This window comes from Typopeltis vanoorti, chromosome 12, assembly GCF_054136105.1.
Source record: "Typopeltis vanoorti isolate ZY-2024b chromosome 12, IOZ_Tvanoo_1.0, whole genome shotgun sequence".
Lineage (NCBI taxonomy): Eukaryota > Metazoa > Arthropoda > Arachnida > Uropygi > Thelyphonidae > Typopeltis > Typopeltis vanoorti.
In genome coordinates this window covers 946,241-963,451 of record NC_143560.1, presented here as the reverse complement: position 1 = coordinate 963,451, position 17,211 = coordinate 946,241, and the positions used below count along the sequence as shown (strand labels likewise).

General features: G+C 34.9%; 1 protein-coding gene across 2 annotated transcripts in view; it reads right to left on the bottom strand.

Moving 5' to 3' along the window:
• The window catches only part of Sec5 (exocyst complex component secretory 5), a 584,315-nt gene that overhangs the window by 536,892 nt on the left and 30,212 nt on the right, over positions 1-17,211 (bottom strand). For both annotated transcript variants that reach the window (XM_090401446.1, XM_090401447.1), the window contains exons 3-4: positions 12,842-12,974; positions 3,905-3,948 (exon numbers count right to left, since the gene is read on the bottom strand). In XM_090401446.1, coding sequence (XP_090257572.1) covers positions 3,905-3,948; positions 12,842-12,974 — 177 coding nt within the window. The remainder of the gene's footprint in view (positions 1-3,904; positions 3,949-12,841; positions 12,975-17,211) is intronic.

The following is a 17,211-nucleotide window of genomic DNA, read 5'->3' as shown; positions in this document are numbered from 1 at the left end:
GTCTTTTCGTCTGTCACTTCTAGTGGAATTTTACTGTTATTACAACACGCTGCCACGTGGGAATCACATGCATGATACGAATCTGGCACTCGTCTTTGTTATCTAACATTGGCTTGCTCTCGCCGATGGCCCATGGTTTGGATCTGCCATTGGTTGGTGCATCGTCTTGCCGGAACATATGCTAATCAGCTATGGGAACGTAGAGACTCGAAATAGCCATCTTATCACGATGAGATCGCTGGAACAGAGAAATAAACAGGGGGTGGGGATTCTGACCTGCGCTGCCGTATTTATTTCATTTTTCAGCGCCCTCTTTTTGACTTCGAAACTCACACACGGAAGCCCCCTATTCGTTCTGACTGGGTGACGTCACTCTGCCACCTTACGGAGTCTTGTATTTTTGGGAATGCGTGCCCCCGAACGTCTTCCACAAATTCTTCAGCCTCAGTCAGTGCATCATAACCGTGGTATTTCTGCAACCTTTGACCTTTCGCTGGCGGTGTGTTAACCTTCTTGCATGCACAGTTTTAATTCTAATGGTTAAGTTTTAACATATATTCAAATTACATGATTCTATTACATCATTTTAGATTTCATAAAATCTCAGACTTAATACTTCTTCTTTTATCTTCTTCTTTCTATGTTAATATTATATAATTTCCTTAGTGAATTTAAGTTTAATTGCTAAAAGGGGCAAGTATGTTTATTCAGTTAAGCACATGCTGTTAGATCCTGTATGGGTGACTCTTTTGTGAATAGAATTTCCCATTCCTGATCTAACACTATCCTCTCACCATTCAATTAATGCTGGGGTTCCACACTCTCGGTTCTGTCCTCTCACCAACCCTCTTCATGCTACATATCAACGACCTACTTCAGTTGACCTACAACCATACAGTTTTGCAGACGACAGCACATTACACTCCTCACTTTCATTTGATAAACCTTACCCTACACAACTCACCTCAACCTACAGAACATCAACCACCACTCTCAATTCTGATCTCTAAGCCATCCTACAATGGTGTTCAGATAACCCATCATCAATTTCAATGCTAATAAAACCCAGTTCTGTCCTATTTCCCATAAAAAAGAACCATTTTTACCCAGTATCATTTTTGATGATACCCAAATTTCCAGACAGTTTGAGATCTCTCTTCTTGGAGTTACCCTCACATCAAACCTCACCTAGCATAAACACATCACAACCATTGCATCCTCAGTTTAAAAAAACACTAGGCTTTCTCTTTCGCTCAAGACGTTACTTCACTCCTGAACAGCTGTTAACATTATACAAATCACAAATCCACCCCCAGCTATTGAATACTGCCCTAAAAGCTACCTCAAAATGCTTGACTCAATACAGAGGAGAGCAATTAGACTTATTAATGATCCATCCCTTACCAACTCTCTCTCCTCCCACTTTTTCACAGATATCTGGTTTCTGCAATATGTATATTCTACAAATATTTCCATGGAAAATGCTCATCTGAAATAACATCAATAATTCCTCCACTCAGTACTAAGCTCAATGGAACACGTGCAGCTGCTGCTCAATATCCCTTCACAGTACACTTAGAAACAAAGAGAACAAGTTTCTTTTCCTACTCCTTCATCCCCACAACTACTGCACTGTGGAACAGTCTCCCCCCCCCTGGTGTGTTTCCCAAGGAATACAATTTACAGTCATTTAAATCAAATGTAAACAAGTTCCTCCTCTCCCAACCCACTACCCATACACGGTACTAATGTACTGCAATACATTAGTATTGCAGTACATACGGTACTAATGATCAACCAACCTTTTGTGTATAGCACAACATAAAAATAAAAATAAAATAAAATAAAAAATGGCTGGCAACCACCCAGGTAATCACTTCATAGTTACTCTTACCAATTGGAGGAAGATTTGAGACCTCATTTATAATAACATCCTCTGATGAGATGATCAAATTCAAGACCCTCAATCCTCATGTGCCCTCTGTTACATACTGCCTGAGGTAGTTGTCTCTCAAAAACTCCAGAAACTCATTTTCTTTCCTTCCAGTTGCTAACTCGTCATCTCAATCTATACTGCCATAATTAAAGTCACCCACAATGATCACCCTTTTCCCATTTGCTTGGCTAATTTGCTTATTCATTTCCTGGTCACTACCCTCCACATTACCAGGTCTACATCAACATCCAATGAAGTAATTCATTCTGTTCACCTCTATCTCACACTACACTGCTTCAAAACCATTACCACTATTTCTTCCTTGCATCTCTACCTTGTATGGACATTAATCTTTTTCTATCATCAATAGCACTCCATCTGCTTTTTACCCTTATCTTCACGAAATACACTATACCCTTCGAGCTCTGTTCCTGTCAGGATGTCATCCTCATCCAACCATGTTTCACTTATTCAAACAATTTTTGGGTGAACAAACTCAATCAATGCACCATTTCATTTCCTTTGTTTCTGATACTTCTAGCATTCGTATACAAACATAACAGCTCATTCCTGAATCTATAACAAGTTTCACTGATAGCACTTCTTAGCTGTGACTTCCATACTTTCTCTGAGCCATTTATTTTTCTCCTTACTCATCCCTGAACCTTCTTCAAATCCAACTGTTTTCCCTACATCCCAGGTCATCCCTTTCTCTTTTTGTCTACATACACATTCATATCCTCTTGGAGCATCAATCTTTCTTATGCTGTGTTCCCCTGTCCACCCTGAGTCCCTGTTTGTCTTGTACACCTGTTCTCTCATTCTCTACACTCATGCTACCCACTTCTTCATTCATAAGCACCACTCCATCCTTATTTTCCTGCTCTTTAACATTGCCTCTTACTTGTTCAGATTCATTCTCTGCACTCATTACACTCCCTTCCAGCAGTAGTCTCTCCAAATGACTCACACCAAAACTATAAACCATTCAAATGCAGTCCATTGTTCTTATACAGTTCAATTCTTTCTTCAAACTCATTCCATGCATTAACAAACTGTACCCCTTTCTCTTCACACATTTCTGCTAACATATCATTCATAATTCTTGCTCTCCACCTCATCGCTGTCATACCTGGGCAACATACTGACTATATTTCCTATCACACTACTATCTTTTATCCTTCTCAACAATCTCCTGATATCCAATCTTACATTCTCTTTGTTCCAAATCGAGTTATCTGTCCCTACTACTACTACCACTACAAACTCTTTTGCTTGCTTAGTCCTCTTATCCAAAACCTCAATCACTCCATTCATTTTACCTCAAGGAAAACAAACCTATGCATCTTCTCATTTATCACATCTCTAATAATGAAATCAAGTTCAAATACAAATTCATGTCCACATACTCCCAGGATCAAGAAACACCTGGCTGAACTAATATCTGACTATGCAAAACCTCTACTAAAGCTCTCATAGTAAAAATCTAAGATACACAACTTTTAGTTATAAATAATGAGTAATATGTTGATTATTTCCATGGTAGGATAGCAGTGCATTGCACTCATCATGCTCAGCATCCAAAATACTGTTTTGTATACATTTTGTTTTCTCATTTACTGCATATCACTTCATTGATTTATACATTAAATATCTAATCATTTATCCTAAACATGGTCTGTTTTGATTGATTTAGAAATGAAAATGAATACAATTAGGCATTACAAAAGGGTCAGCCCCTTATCCTGACACTGAGCATATAAAAGCTTGTGAAAGGTTCAAAGGTTCAACCAGTAAAGACAGGATGATAACAAAATTCAATTACATACAGCATCACACCACAGCAAAATTTTATTTAGTTTAGATCTGCAGAGTCTCTCTCTTTCAGAATAAAAGTGATATCTTATTTTTGTAAAAGTAATTGAAAAATTAAATTAGATCAGAATGATGTAAGATTAATATCCATACCATCTGGAAACAAATCATGTAACTCTTCTTCTGGAAAACGGCCCCTAGATTGAAAGAACAAAAAAAATTCAAACACTCATAAAAAGTACCATATATTCCGCATATAAGTCGACTTTTCAGCATTGAAAAAAAAGTACTACATTTTTTAGGTCGACTTATACGCTGGGTCAAAAATTGATTGCTTTCAAAGAAAAAACTAGTACATATCATACTCTGTTAAATTTATTAGCAATATACAAAAAGGGTAAATAAGTAAAAATATTTCAAATTTATTTACAGAAAAAATTATTTACATGTTATATAATTATTTATTTACAAAATTCCTTTCCGTAATGCGCACTTATTTTTTGGCATTTTCATTATTAAAGTTTCATTTTTTCTCCAATTGCGAACTAGTTTTTCGTTTACTCCGAACTGATGTGCAGCAACACAGTTAGTATTTTCTTTTGCAAATTTAATCACTTTGCACTTAAAACTCAGGTCATATTTCATTCTTTTAAAAGGAGCCATTGCACTTTAGTTCACTATTGGTCAACTGATCAATACGAAAAAGAAATTTTTCGAGGCGACTTATACGACGAGTATACTATAAAAACTCAAAAAATTCCAATATCGACTTATGCGCCAGGTCGACTTGTATGCCGAAATATACGGTATATTGGATTAGTTTTTAAAATCAGAATTACATGTCACCAGATGTGCTTTGCTATTATGTACTATTATTTTTCAATGCTCAAAACAAAACCTTTAATCTCCAGAAATTGTGAAGTAAAAAAATACTTATAAAAATAAATTAAATAATAAAGGCATCTAATGGTTTTATTGTCCTAAATATTTTACCTGTTCTACACTAATTCCTCATAGTGATTTAAAAACGATGAGATGTGTTTTTGCTATTAAATACACATCTCATAAAATGACCGATTTTATCTATCAAATTTTATACATTTATATGTACATTTTATGTATGCAAATAAAATGTCATTTTCATGCATAATGTGGATGAGGCAGAATATGTCATCTTCACACAATGGAAAGTTATACTTATCTACACTACTGTGTACTCTAGAACCTCTACTCAACATTGTCAAATCTGAAGAGTGTTGATACTTTCTGGAAACTTAAAAATTCCTTAATGTTTTTTTTTTCCTTTATCACCTCTATAGTGCAACTTTAAGAATAAATGAACACTGTACCCCTTAAACTGGAAAAGACCCAAATTTGATTCTGATTCTGAGGAGTGAATCTATGGGAATCCAAACCCATTGAAAAAACCCATAAAGATGAGTTTTTTCAATCAAAGGTGAGTTAGCTAATCTCATATAGAGGTAGCATTTTCATCCTCCTGGAAACTTGGGTTTTTCATTCTGCATACAAGCAATCCTCTACCTCCTCTAAAATATTCCTACCAATCCTATACTCTGCATCCCATCTTTGCTTCCCAAATTTTAAAACTTTACATTTTGTATATTAAACTTACATCCCCACACACACAAACACTTGCCCATTCAGACAGTCTATTCAAGTCCTATTGTAAGGCTACATCTGCTCTACTTCTCATAATTTTCCCCAACTTTGCATCATCTGTAAACAACTGTGTATCAATATTTAAGCCCTTTCCGATATCATTTACATACAAATTAAATAATGGCCCCAAAACAGATCCTTGCAGCACACCACTAGTGACTTTACTCTTCTAGGATATCACTTCCCCATACACAACCAACCTGCTGATCCCTATCTGACAGCTAATTACCTATCAGATTAATTTGGAAAGTTGAATTATAAAGCAAAGAAGTTATAACATAAAGCCATTCACCACCTTCACTCTTAACAATCAGGTTATAAATTTACCCTGTTGTTAGGTCTGATTGAAAGGGAAGTCCTTTCTAGAGGCGATATTTAAATTTTTGTTTATCAAAAACACAGGCAGATATATCCATCCCTCCTTAGACCAACAACCATCACAGAAGACAAGTAGTATTACTCCATCTGTTCAACTGATCCTCTTCTGTTGGAAAAAACAAACAAAACCATCATTGCTATTGGATATAATTCAGTTTCCAATCAAAGAATTATTGGTAAAATCATTCTTGAGCTCAACCAGACTGCCATCAGATGCAAAAAGATATTTATGACATTGATTCTCATAGACAGGCTTATACGTTGGTTATGCATTACTAAATCACTTACAGACTCCCAAAAATACATAAAGAAAATGCGCCATTACGTCCCATAGTAGATGGCATTGATCCCCCCCCGCCACACACACACATACAAATTAGCTAAACATTTGGCCAAAGAACTCACACACTATACTGGCAACACACCATCACACATAAAAAACTCAGCCCACTTCAAAGCCAGCATAGAAAACCTTACACTCCAACATACTGAAATAATCGTCAGCTTTGACGTTTCCTCCTTATTCACAAATGTCCCACTCAAGGAAACTTTAGAGCTAATCCAAGCTAAATTTTCTCCCAATATCTCAGCCCTATTTCAGTTTACAATGAACTCAGGCTATTTCGCTTGGCAAGGAAAATTCTACAAACAAATAGAGGTGACAGCCATGGGTTCACCACTCTCCCCACCCTTGGACAATTTCTTTATGGAGACCTTTGAAGAAAAAGCCTTAGCCTCTGCCCCACAAAAACCAACCATATGGCTTCGTTACGTTGATGATGTGTTCACTATTTGGCCACATGGCTCTGAAACACTCCTCTCCTTCTTAACACACTTAAACAACCAACACCCCAGAATCAAGTTCACCCTGGAAAAAGAGGAAAACAACAGCCTTCCTTTCCTAGACACACACTAGTCACCCGCCAGCTTGATGGAACCTTGGTTTTCTCAGTTTATATAAAACCCACCCATACAGGCATATACATTCACCAACAAACCCCCCCCGCTCAACAATATGGAGTGGTGAAAACACTATACAACAAGGCTAAACTAATCTGTTCTAACGACATCGCCCTAAACACTTAAATAAATCACATCCTGAACACTTTCTCAGCCAATGGCTATCCCCCCCAAAAAATCCAAAAAATATTAAAACTTACAACCCCCACCCCCTCCACAACCAGGATTACTCTAAATCCATCACCATTCCCTACATCTGGGGCACCTCAGAAAAAATTACCAAAATCTTAAAAAAACATGACCTGACCTCCTGTCATAGGCCTTACAGAAAATTGGCATCCCTTATCTGCTCCACCAAAGACTAACCAATTCCCCTAGACCTACCTGGTGTATACCAGGTCCCTTGCAGTTGTAAACTGTCTTACTTTGGCCAAACAGGGAGGACAGTGAATATCAGAATTTCTGAACACAAGGATACATCCGTTTTCACAAGTACAGCCATTCTGGTCTTGCAGACCATGCTCTGGATACACAACAGAACACGGTGGAAGAAAGCTACAGTAATACACCATAGCAAATACAAATTCGAAAGACTATTTATGGAATCAGCCTCAGCCCTAAGAAACTCTCCAAGCCTTAAGAAATTTGGTTGTATGCGACTGCCCCAAATTTGGAAGGATTACATCAGCAGACCTTCAACCCAACGGCTAAGAACATCTACTTAGCCCGCTAGATGGCACATCAGGACTTTTAGGAGAACAAAATGGCAACGTGACGTTGCCGAATTATCGGAAATATTTATTAAAGTGTAATTTAATTTGTATTCGTATCTACGTTGTTCAATTCCTTAAGTGATTTAGTAATATTTATGATACTCATTTTTATCCACTCATATATAAGAATGAGTGGGATAAAAATTAGTATCATAATTAAAAGAAAAAATGTGCATGAAAGTTTTAAAAAAAGAAAGTCAAGCAGATTTCAGAGGTAAACTCAAAAACTCACATATATTATTGGTGATAAAATTAAAGAGTTTGAAAACAAGATACAATAGCAAAATCTAAACAAAATGTTGATCAATTCTGCCAAGAAGCAAATGATGACAATGTCTAAAAATAAAGAAATATCAGTACTTCATGGCAAACTTCAGAATTCAGGAAGCAATAGATAAAGATAAAGAAATAAAGAAATAGTATTGAATAAAGAAATAATAGATAATATTGAAAATTCCTGGAAAGTTAATTAGTATATGTCTTTAGAAAACAGTGGAAAAAATGGAAGAAGCTAATTAATAGCTTTAATGGAACGTGCACACTAGATATTAAAGTTTTTCATGGCTTACACATGCAACAAAAATTATATAGAATTTATTCAAAATCTCCAATATATTTCATCCAGCATTATGTGGACATTGTCAGGAAGATAGTAAATTGCATTCAAACGATGAATCAAAATAATGAGTCATAAATCATGTGTATGTTAGCTCAATTGTTCCTTTGAACTCTAATAGTAATGCATCAGCTGTAACTGAGACACGAGAATGATTTATGACTCGTTATTTTGATTCATCTTTTGAATGTAGTTAACGGTCTATCTCCATGACAACATCCATGTAACAGTGGATGAAATATATTGGAATTTTTGAGTAAATTCTATATAATTTTTATTACATGTGTAAGCTGTAAAACTTACTTTAATATGTAAGAAGCTAAGTTGTATAAAAGCAGGAAAATAGAAGTTGTAAAAAGACTTTAGGGAACCATATGGCCAGCTTGGTTGGTCAAGTGGTTACCATATCCACTTTCCAACCAACAGGCTGCAAGTTCAAATCCTGCTATGGACGTGGATGTTTGTGATTGTCATTAGGTGGAAGATGAATTTTATCGCCCCGTGTGAGGCCACCACGCCACTTACTGGAGGCCAGCAGTGGCTAGAAAGACTTCCATGTTTGGTATCTAGAGCAGGGTTTCTAAACTATGTAAAAAAGTAAATATATATATATAAAATCAATAAAAATAGAAGAAAAAATATCCTTAGACTGCCCATGGTACAAATGTACTGAGATGATAAAGGTAACCTAAAATTGAAGAAAAGAATAGTCCAATTATCATGAGTAATTGAAAACATCCATGTCAGAAATCTGAATGTACAAAGGCCACTGGAATGGATGATATTAAACAAGGGAAGTTTGACAATTACTGCACGCCAATAATTCAAAAGCCCTGATCAGAAGATCAAATTTTGGATGATTGTAGCATAACTCTGGTAGCATTTATTCATAAAAATAAATAAAATTGAAAATAAAAATTACTGTTCCAGAGAAGATTTAGAAGAAAAGCACAAAGAAGAACAAAGTGGGTTCAGCCTAAATAGAGGTTTGTCAGGATCAGATTTTTACTTTAAGACAGTCAATAAATCATGAGAATATAAACAAGGACCTATATTTAAGTTTTGTAGATTTGGAAGAGTGAGGCAAATGATAAAGTGCCAAGAGAAATGGATTTTTTCACAAAATGCAACAGTTAAATCTGATATTATACAGAACATTATACATGGTGATCCAAAAGTTCATTTTAGAAATTATGGACTTAACAACCATGTTATAAATAACTCTTTTAATTTCCCGATGTTTCGATCTTCATATTAAGATCATCATCTGGAGTATATACAAATACACAAGGACAAGCTGAGTTACATTACACACAGTAAGCTAAAGAAACAATCGTTTGATCACCAGATATTCTACTGGCATGACCTCTAGTGAAAAAAAAAAAAAAAAAAAATACAAATTAATTATTTTTAGAAACTAATCAAAGCTAAATTCTATTTAAGATAACATGAGAAAAACATTCTTTCTTATAGATAGTCTTCTTTCAGTAACAATGGTGTCTGTTTTTAACATTACAATTGTTACTTAAATTAAGGGGATATTAAATCCCACATAGTTTTAAAACCGAATAAAAATTTTCGGTTTTAAAACTATGTGGGATTTAATATCCCCTTAATTTAAGTAATGTTTTCATTAACGCTACAATTGTTACTTAAATTAAGGGGATATTAAATCCCACATAGTTTTAAAACCGAATAAGAAACTCAAAGATTGGAATCAGAGAGGTTCTTGCCGAATATAGTAAACTATAAAGTATCGGCGACACTAGCGTTAGCAAATGCAAGTGATCCGATGCAAGTGAAACGCTAGTGTCGCTGATACTTTATAGTTTACTATATTCGGCAAGAAACTCTCTGATTCCAATCCTTGAGTTTCTTATTCGGTTTTAAAACTATGTGGGATTTAATATCCCCCCTTAATTTAAGTAATGTTTTCATTGCCGAAATGAAGCTTATTAGCTCTTTATATTTAAGTAACTTAATGGTTGCACCTGTTTGGATAACTCGTTCGCAGAGTATATAAGTTCTTTTCGCTATACACTTTGGTATTAGGTCTAGCTACTCACTGATGAAGCCTCAAAAAAGGCTGAAACCGGTCTAGGTAGTGACCTCCCTCCATAATGTAATAACAGCATACATTTCCTAGGAAATGTGTTTTTTACATTATGGAAAATACCTAAGAATAGCGATCTGAACTTCCCCCACCTTTGCAACGAGTTGCCCGGTATTGTACTATGTACTAGGATCACTTGCATTTGCTAACGCTAGTGTCGCCGATACTTTATAGTTTACTATATTCGGCAAGAAACTCTCTGATTCCAATCTTTGAGTTTCTTATTCGGTTTTAAAACTATGTGGGATTTAATATCCCCTTAATTTAAGTAATGTTTTCATTGCCGAAATGAAGCTTATTAGCTCTTTATATTTAAATTACAATTGTTATTTTTGATTTAGGATTCTGGATTACCTACAGTCCTGTTTATAGTTAACTCTTAGAGAGAAAGGTTCCGTGGGTAGAATATGTGCCCTCCATATGCTTGGGATTTTTAGACCATCATTATTGTTCAGATTGGGGGTGGTTGATAAGAATCTCACAGGCTTCTTTAAATTTGCATTCATACTATGTTTTGGTGTGATGTAAACAACTGGTGCTTTTCCAGTCAATTCTATGCCCTAAACTTTACATAGAATTGACTGGAAAAGCACCAGTTGTTTACATCACACCAAAACATGGTATGAATGCAAATTTAAAGAAGCCCGAGATTCTTATCAACTATAATTGCTGTTTACAGAAGGACAGTGCCACTTACCATACATCAAATGAAACAATGCAAGTTTTTTTGGTAACAGACTGATTTCTAAAGGCCTTTGTCCCAAATTGTCACCTTAAATTTTTGAACATTTGCTTTAGTAATGTTATTTAGTAATGACAACCTTTACAGAACTAAATTGCTACAAGCAGAGCTTATAGCAATTTAGTTCTATAAAGTCTGTCATGCATATTGAAAAATTCACGTTTATTTTATGATGTGCACAACTTTTGGATTATCCTGTATATTCTAAGCTTCAGTTGTAATTTAGCAGTCAGAACTGAAGAATGTACAGTAAGATGGTTTGATGTCAAATCAGGTGTAAGGCATAGGTACATGTCATTCCCACTATTATTCATCATCTATAAGGATCACATTACAAAGAAAAGGTCACTAACTACTATCAAAATCAGAGATATTCCATTCAGCTCTTGAGTTCATACAGATGATATTATATTACTAAACTAATTCACTGACAAATTTGGAATGAATATCAGCAGTAATGAAAAATTACAAAAATAGACAGGAAAGTGAAAAATAGACTGTACATGCATTTTCTTGTATAGCAAGACCTGGAGTTTCCATAACTACACTGCTTGCAAAGAAGTCAACGAACACTCCCATGGGCAAAGTGCATCGTGAAACTGTGTCCAGGTGAAATGGTTGCAAAAAGAGAACTGACAGAGTTTGAAAGAGAAGTTGTGATGGGATGCCATGTTGCATGCCTATCTGTTAGGCAAACTGTTGCCAAATTGGGTCATCTCAGGTCAACAATCAGTGATACTATATCAAATACAAGCTCTACTTGCAATGGACAACCCACACACTCACCAAATGTGACTGTAGGGTGCTATGAACGATAATATGTATAAAAATTGCCATTCATTGGCTGACATATTGAATGCGGAGTTATGGGCATAGACTAGAACACAAACCTGCACAAAAATGTTCAAAACCAATTCGCGACATAGGTTTCAATGGTAGGTCTGCAATATACAAGCTCTACATTACCTGAATCAACATGCAACATCATCTTCAGTGGTGCAAAGAGTGTGTACAGTGGGTCATGGAAGCTTGGAAAGCTGTGTTTATGGAGCAACGAATCATGCTACTCCCTTTACTGAGCAGATAGATGGGTGTGGGTGTTGTGGATGCCCAGTGAACATCTCTTCCAGAGTACATAACCCAACCATGAAATTTGGAGGTGGCAGTGTGATGGTATGGTCCTGTTTTTCCTGTTTGGCCTTGGGCCTGTTCAGATACCTGTCAGAACACTGAATTCCGACAGGTATCTGAACATTCTGAACAATGCAATGTTTCCTACTCTGTGGCATTTCTACAGAACTCACATTATGGTGTCCATTGACTTCTTTTCAAGTGGTGTACATTATCACACGTGTGATTGTATGATTATGGAAATAATTATAACTGTATCAACAACTGACATAAAGACATCCTTATGTCAGTAGAAATCTGTGAAAAAAAAATTTATAGTGTCCACCATAAAGACTACACACTTTATGCCCACCATAAAGACAAATTCATATTTAAAATTTAATTACTTTTACCAAAATAATATTAATTATGAAAGCTAAAGATAACACACACAATTTCAGTTTAGTTCTTATAAACTCAGAGCTTAAAATCAGCAATTGCATAGCTGCCATTAATTGAAAACCTAGATTTATTATCATTAGTAGATATCACTACCTCTTGCTCTGTAAACAAAAAAAAAAAAAGTATCATCATTATTAATGAATATAGAAAATACATGATAATAATAAACAATCTGGATGAAACATAAGTTAATAATATGGAAATTGAAAATATCAAAAAGGAATAAAGTAACAGAAGCATATATAACAATTCATACACATTAGCTTCATCTGAAAGTCCCAGTGGATCATCAGGATGAAGCTGTGAAGGAGATGTTGGCATGCTTCTTCCAAAAGCAAGACTAATCATATGAGCTTCATCTACCCATACTGCAGATTCTTTGGTAGGACCTGAAAAATAAAGATAATAATCATAATTAATATACATTCTATCTTTTTGAATTATAAATTTAAAATCTAATATTACTATATATGCAGCAAACAACTTAATATTCAGGAGCAATATACACAACCATTAATCAAAATGTAGATCTAGTCAACAGGACCAGTTCAGAAAAGATGTAACAATCATAATTGCATTGTCAGTTGCTACATTCTTTTTGTTCCATTTATAATAGTATTATTAGCAGTAATGATTAAAAGAATTTTCTTTGTCTTCAGTCATAAAAAAGAATGTTTGTTGCCATTTACTATACTCTGCCATTTGGCACAGCTTTGATATTCTGACTTCCTGATCACTTGTTGCAGAAATTTCTGCCATGAAATGCTATCTGCTATAAATCAACTTTCCTTCAAAAACATTTTCAAGAAAGAAATCGCTGTGCTTCAGGAGATGCCCTACTTTACATTTTATTCTTCTATTTTCAATCCCAATGATATTTCTATACTTGTTTATCCATTGGAATACTTCCTCGATGGATACTTTTTCTACCTATTTTGTTTTCAGCACAGATACCTCTATCTTTGCATTCCCATTCTTTCTGAAAACAATCACATGCTATAACCTAATTAGCAAAGTATTTTTTAGTGATGTTTTGATGCACTTTCTTCCTTGATTAATTGATGCTACTGACAATCAACATGTGTCAATAAAATAATTTTGGAAAAATTATAACATAATGAATACACCTAACAATACTGAAGAAGTACAGATGGAAGTATTGCAAAACTATCTTAGCATCATTTGGAAAAAAGGTATTCCATCATAAAAGACATACACAACTTATTTTAATGAGTATGTCTACCATGTTGGAATACCTATTAGAACACTAACCTGAACAAGTATGGTTGAATTAATTTGCCAAAAATTTGGGAAACTTAACTTAAAATCAACTCTTACATAGCTATAATACTTCTTTTTTAATCAGATCAGAGCATACCAAATTAGGACTTGAGTTCTTTTGTCTGTTACAATTTGAATTGTTTCACTTATTCATTGTCACATGTTAACTGTGACATGTAATGTGTTCTGAAGATGCTGCTTTGACAGTTAATAAACAACTTTTTTATAATTTAGTTGGTTTGGTATTGGAATACCATTAAAATATACACCAATACACCTTTTTTCCCCAAAGACATACCTCCAGATTAGAAGCCAAAAATTATGCTATTAGGAATGAGATTAAATATAGTTCATCAAAGGAATTTCACTGTACGTCAACCCTCTGGATGTTCGAATATTAGTGGATAATAACAATGATGACCTCTTAACAAGTGTTTGTAAGAATTCAGTACAAGAAAATGCTAACATTGACATAGTCATGATTCAGGGAGTTTTAGCAATAATGATTTTATTGGAATGTTTCAGTTAAGTGTCTCATTCAATGGAAATTTTATCAGAACATGATCCATATTTTGGACTCGATTAGTATAGTAAAAAGGAATGTCCAAAGTGCTTTAGTTATAGCAATGTATTAAAAAACAAAAGGTAATAACACTGACTCCTTGTATAAAATTAGAAAACATGTATATTTTTATTTTCAGTAAAAGCTTCAATACTGAATAATGTTATATTTAGGAACCCATCGCTATACTTCATGTATTTTTTTTAACTCTGTTAAAGATGATTTTGCTAACATAACATTTATCAGGAATGCATCCCTATCATTAAATGAGGTATGATTCTACTCTTCACCAATATAACTCAAATGTTTCCATTCTTCTAATGTTATATTTTGTCCACATTTCATTTGAATAAAAAGCAATAATTGAAACATTTTATGAATTTTTTTCATCATCAAATTCCTAATACATGCCCTAAGGGAGGGGTTCAAGATATTATGATAGCAGTAAGTGAAAAAATTAATTTATTGCTAACTTCCTATCCATATGAATTTGTTATCTGTCAAGACACCAATATGATCAGATCTTATATTTCAGTCTTCTAAGGCACAATATAATGTATCAATCCACCATACCTTTGGTCTTCCTCTGGGTCTTTTTCCCATCATCCTGACATAAAAACACTTATTTTTGCTAATCTTTCCTCTTCCATTCTGTTTAAGTGAGCATACCACCTGAGGTCTGTTAACACATTAGATGGATGGATTATATAGCCTGGTCAAAGAAGCAGCAAGTTCAGCTCAACATTTTTAGCATCTGTGCTGATATCCTATCAGTCTCTATTGCTGAATTCTTATTCAGTTTGTGCAACACCTCTAGTACCTCCTCCTCAAACACCTGAATTTCTTTATCCATTGAAGAGGTAGCAGTAGGTTCAATGTTGAATACACCAGGTTGATAGCTTTTAGCAAAATGTTCACACATTAGCTGAACAATCTACTGCATCTGTTACCCTACATACCATCTGCATTCGGTAAAGTTATTCTTTCATATTCATTCTTTCATGCACTCACAACCTAATGACTGAATTCTTTTGGGTTATTGATTTGTCTAACTTGAAAAGTATTGTATGCCCACGGTTCATAGAACCAAGTCTAGCAGATTGCCAAGAATAGTCAATTCATGCTGAAGGGGAGAAAGAAATAAAGGGTGTACGAATTGGTCACCAACACATGAAATCACTTGCTTTATATGTAAATTTTCCAACTGTTGTACAAGCAAAATAGTTATTATTATTATTAGTAGTAGTATTCTGGGCAACTCCACTTTAAAAAGTTACCACTTTAAAAACTAGAATTTTCATAAAAGAAAAGCTAATTTTCCAACGTATAATAATAAACACTTATCCCACAAAACGCATTGATTACCCTAATATAGGAATGGATTCTCCTTCTTCTGACATGTGCAGAAGTGTCAAAGGGTCTCGCATCTGTGGATGCACAGTAACTTAATATTTAGGCTTAGCTTTCCATACAATAGTTGCAACTCATCTGGCATACCCCATATAATTTTCTTAACTAACATAATCCTTATGCACAATGTATTCCTTCCACATCTTTTACTTAAGTACCTTGTTTAACAAGACTGCACATCCATTTCATTCCTACCCTACTTTTAACACTAAGGATACATTCCAATAATACATCACTGGAGTATTTCTTAAATGCTTCCTATGCATTACCAATATATAGACCTCAACTGGACTACTGTGTGAAGGTCTGGTCTCTTGGTTTTCATGGTAATTCTGATACAGTGGAGAGAGTGCAAAGGAGGGTGACTGTGGAATACTCATCATGAAAACAGACTGAGAATTTGTAAGCTGCAGACACTAGCAAACAGGAGAAATAGGGGTGATACGATCGAGACTTACAAATTTCCGAAAGGGTTATATAGAATTTCAGTAGACAGAATTTTTTATTTTATGGAGGGAGAGAAAAGTATGCAAGGTTATCTTTGGAAGTTGAGAATGAATGCTGTCAAGAAGGGGGGGGGCTAGATTTTTCTCTCATAGAGTGGTATGCAATTGGAATGGATTGCCGTTGGATGTTGTGTGTGCATACTCTTCAGTTGGTCATAATTTCCTACTTTTTAGTTCAGCATGTTGTTTGAGGAAGTTGTCTCACAACAGCTCAATAATTTGGCTTCATTCTTCATGAGATTTCACTGCTGCCAATCACTATTCAGATAATTCAAGTCACTCATGATGATTACTCATTTCATACCTATCATATTTAATTTCATCATTACAAGTAACCAATCCACTAGGTTCTGGGTCTGTAACACCTCACTATATTTCATAATTAAATTTAATGAAATGAATACAGCACAGAGAAATAATTAGAAAAAGGGCTTAATTGTTCTAATATCATTCCAATATCAACCCCACTATGTGTTTGATCGGGTTAGACTCCACCTCATACCAGATGGCTTCAAACTCACTGTCACGTAAAAATTATTACTAGTATAGCGGCCATAGTTTCCTAACCTAACTGGACTTATATAATCTGATATAATTAGCAGCGCATATATCAATCTCTGGGAGCTGGGTCTTACTAATGCCTACAATCTGTAGACCCAACATATTCAACCAAGGCCACAAACTCTACAACTTTGTCCCTGATACTGCTGCCATCCATGTACAGACATAAATTATCTACAGGCTTTTTTGTATACTCTACTCTCTTCTGCAGTCTGTATGACTACCAACCTGGACATACTTGTAGATTTCTATTTGTATCTAATGTCATACTTATACAGACATCCTTGCACATGCTTAATAAGTAAC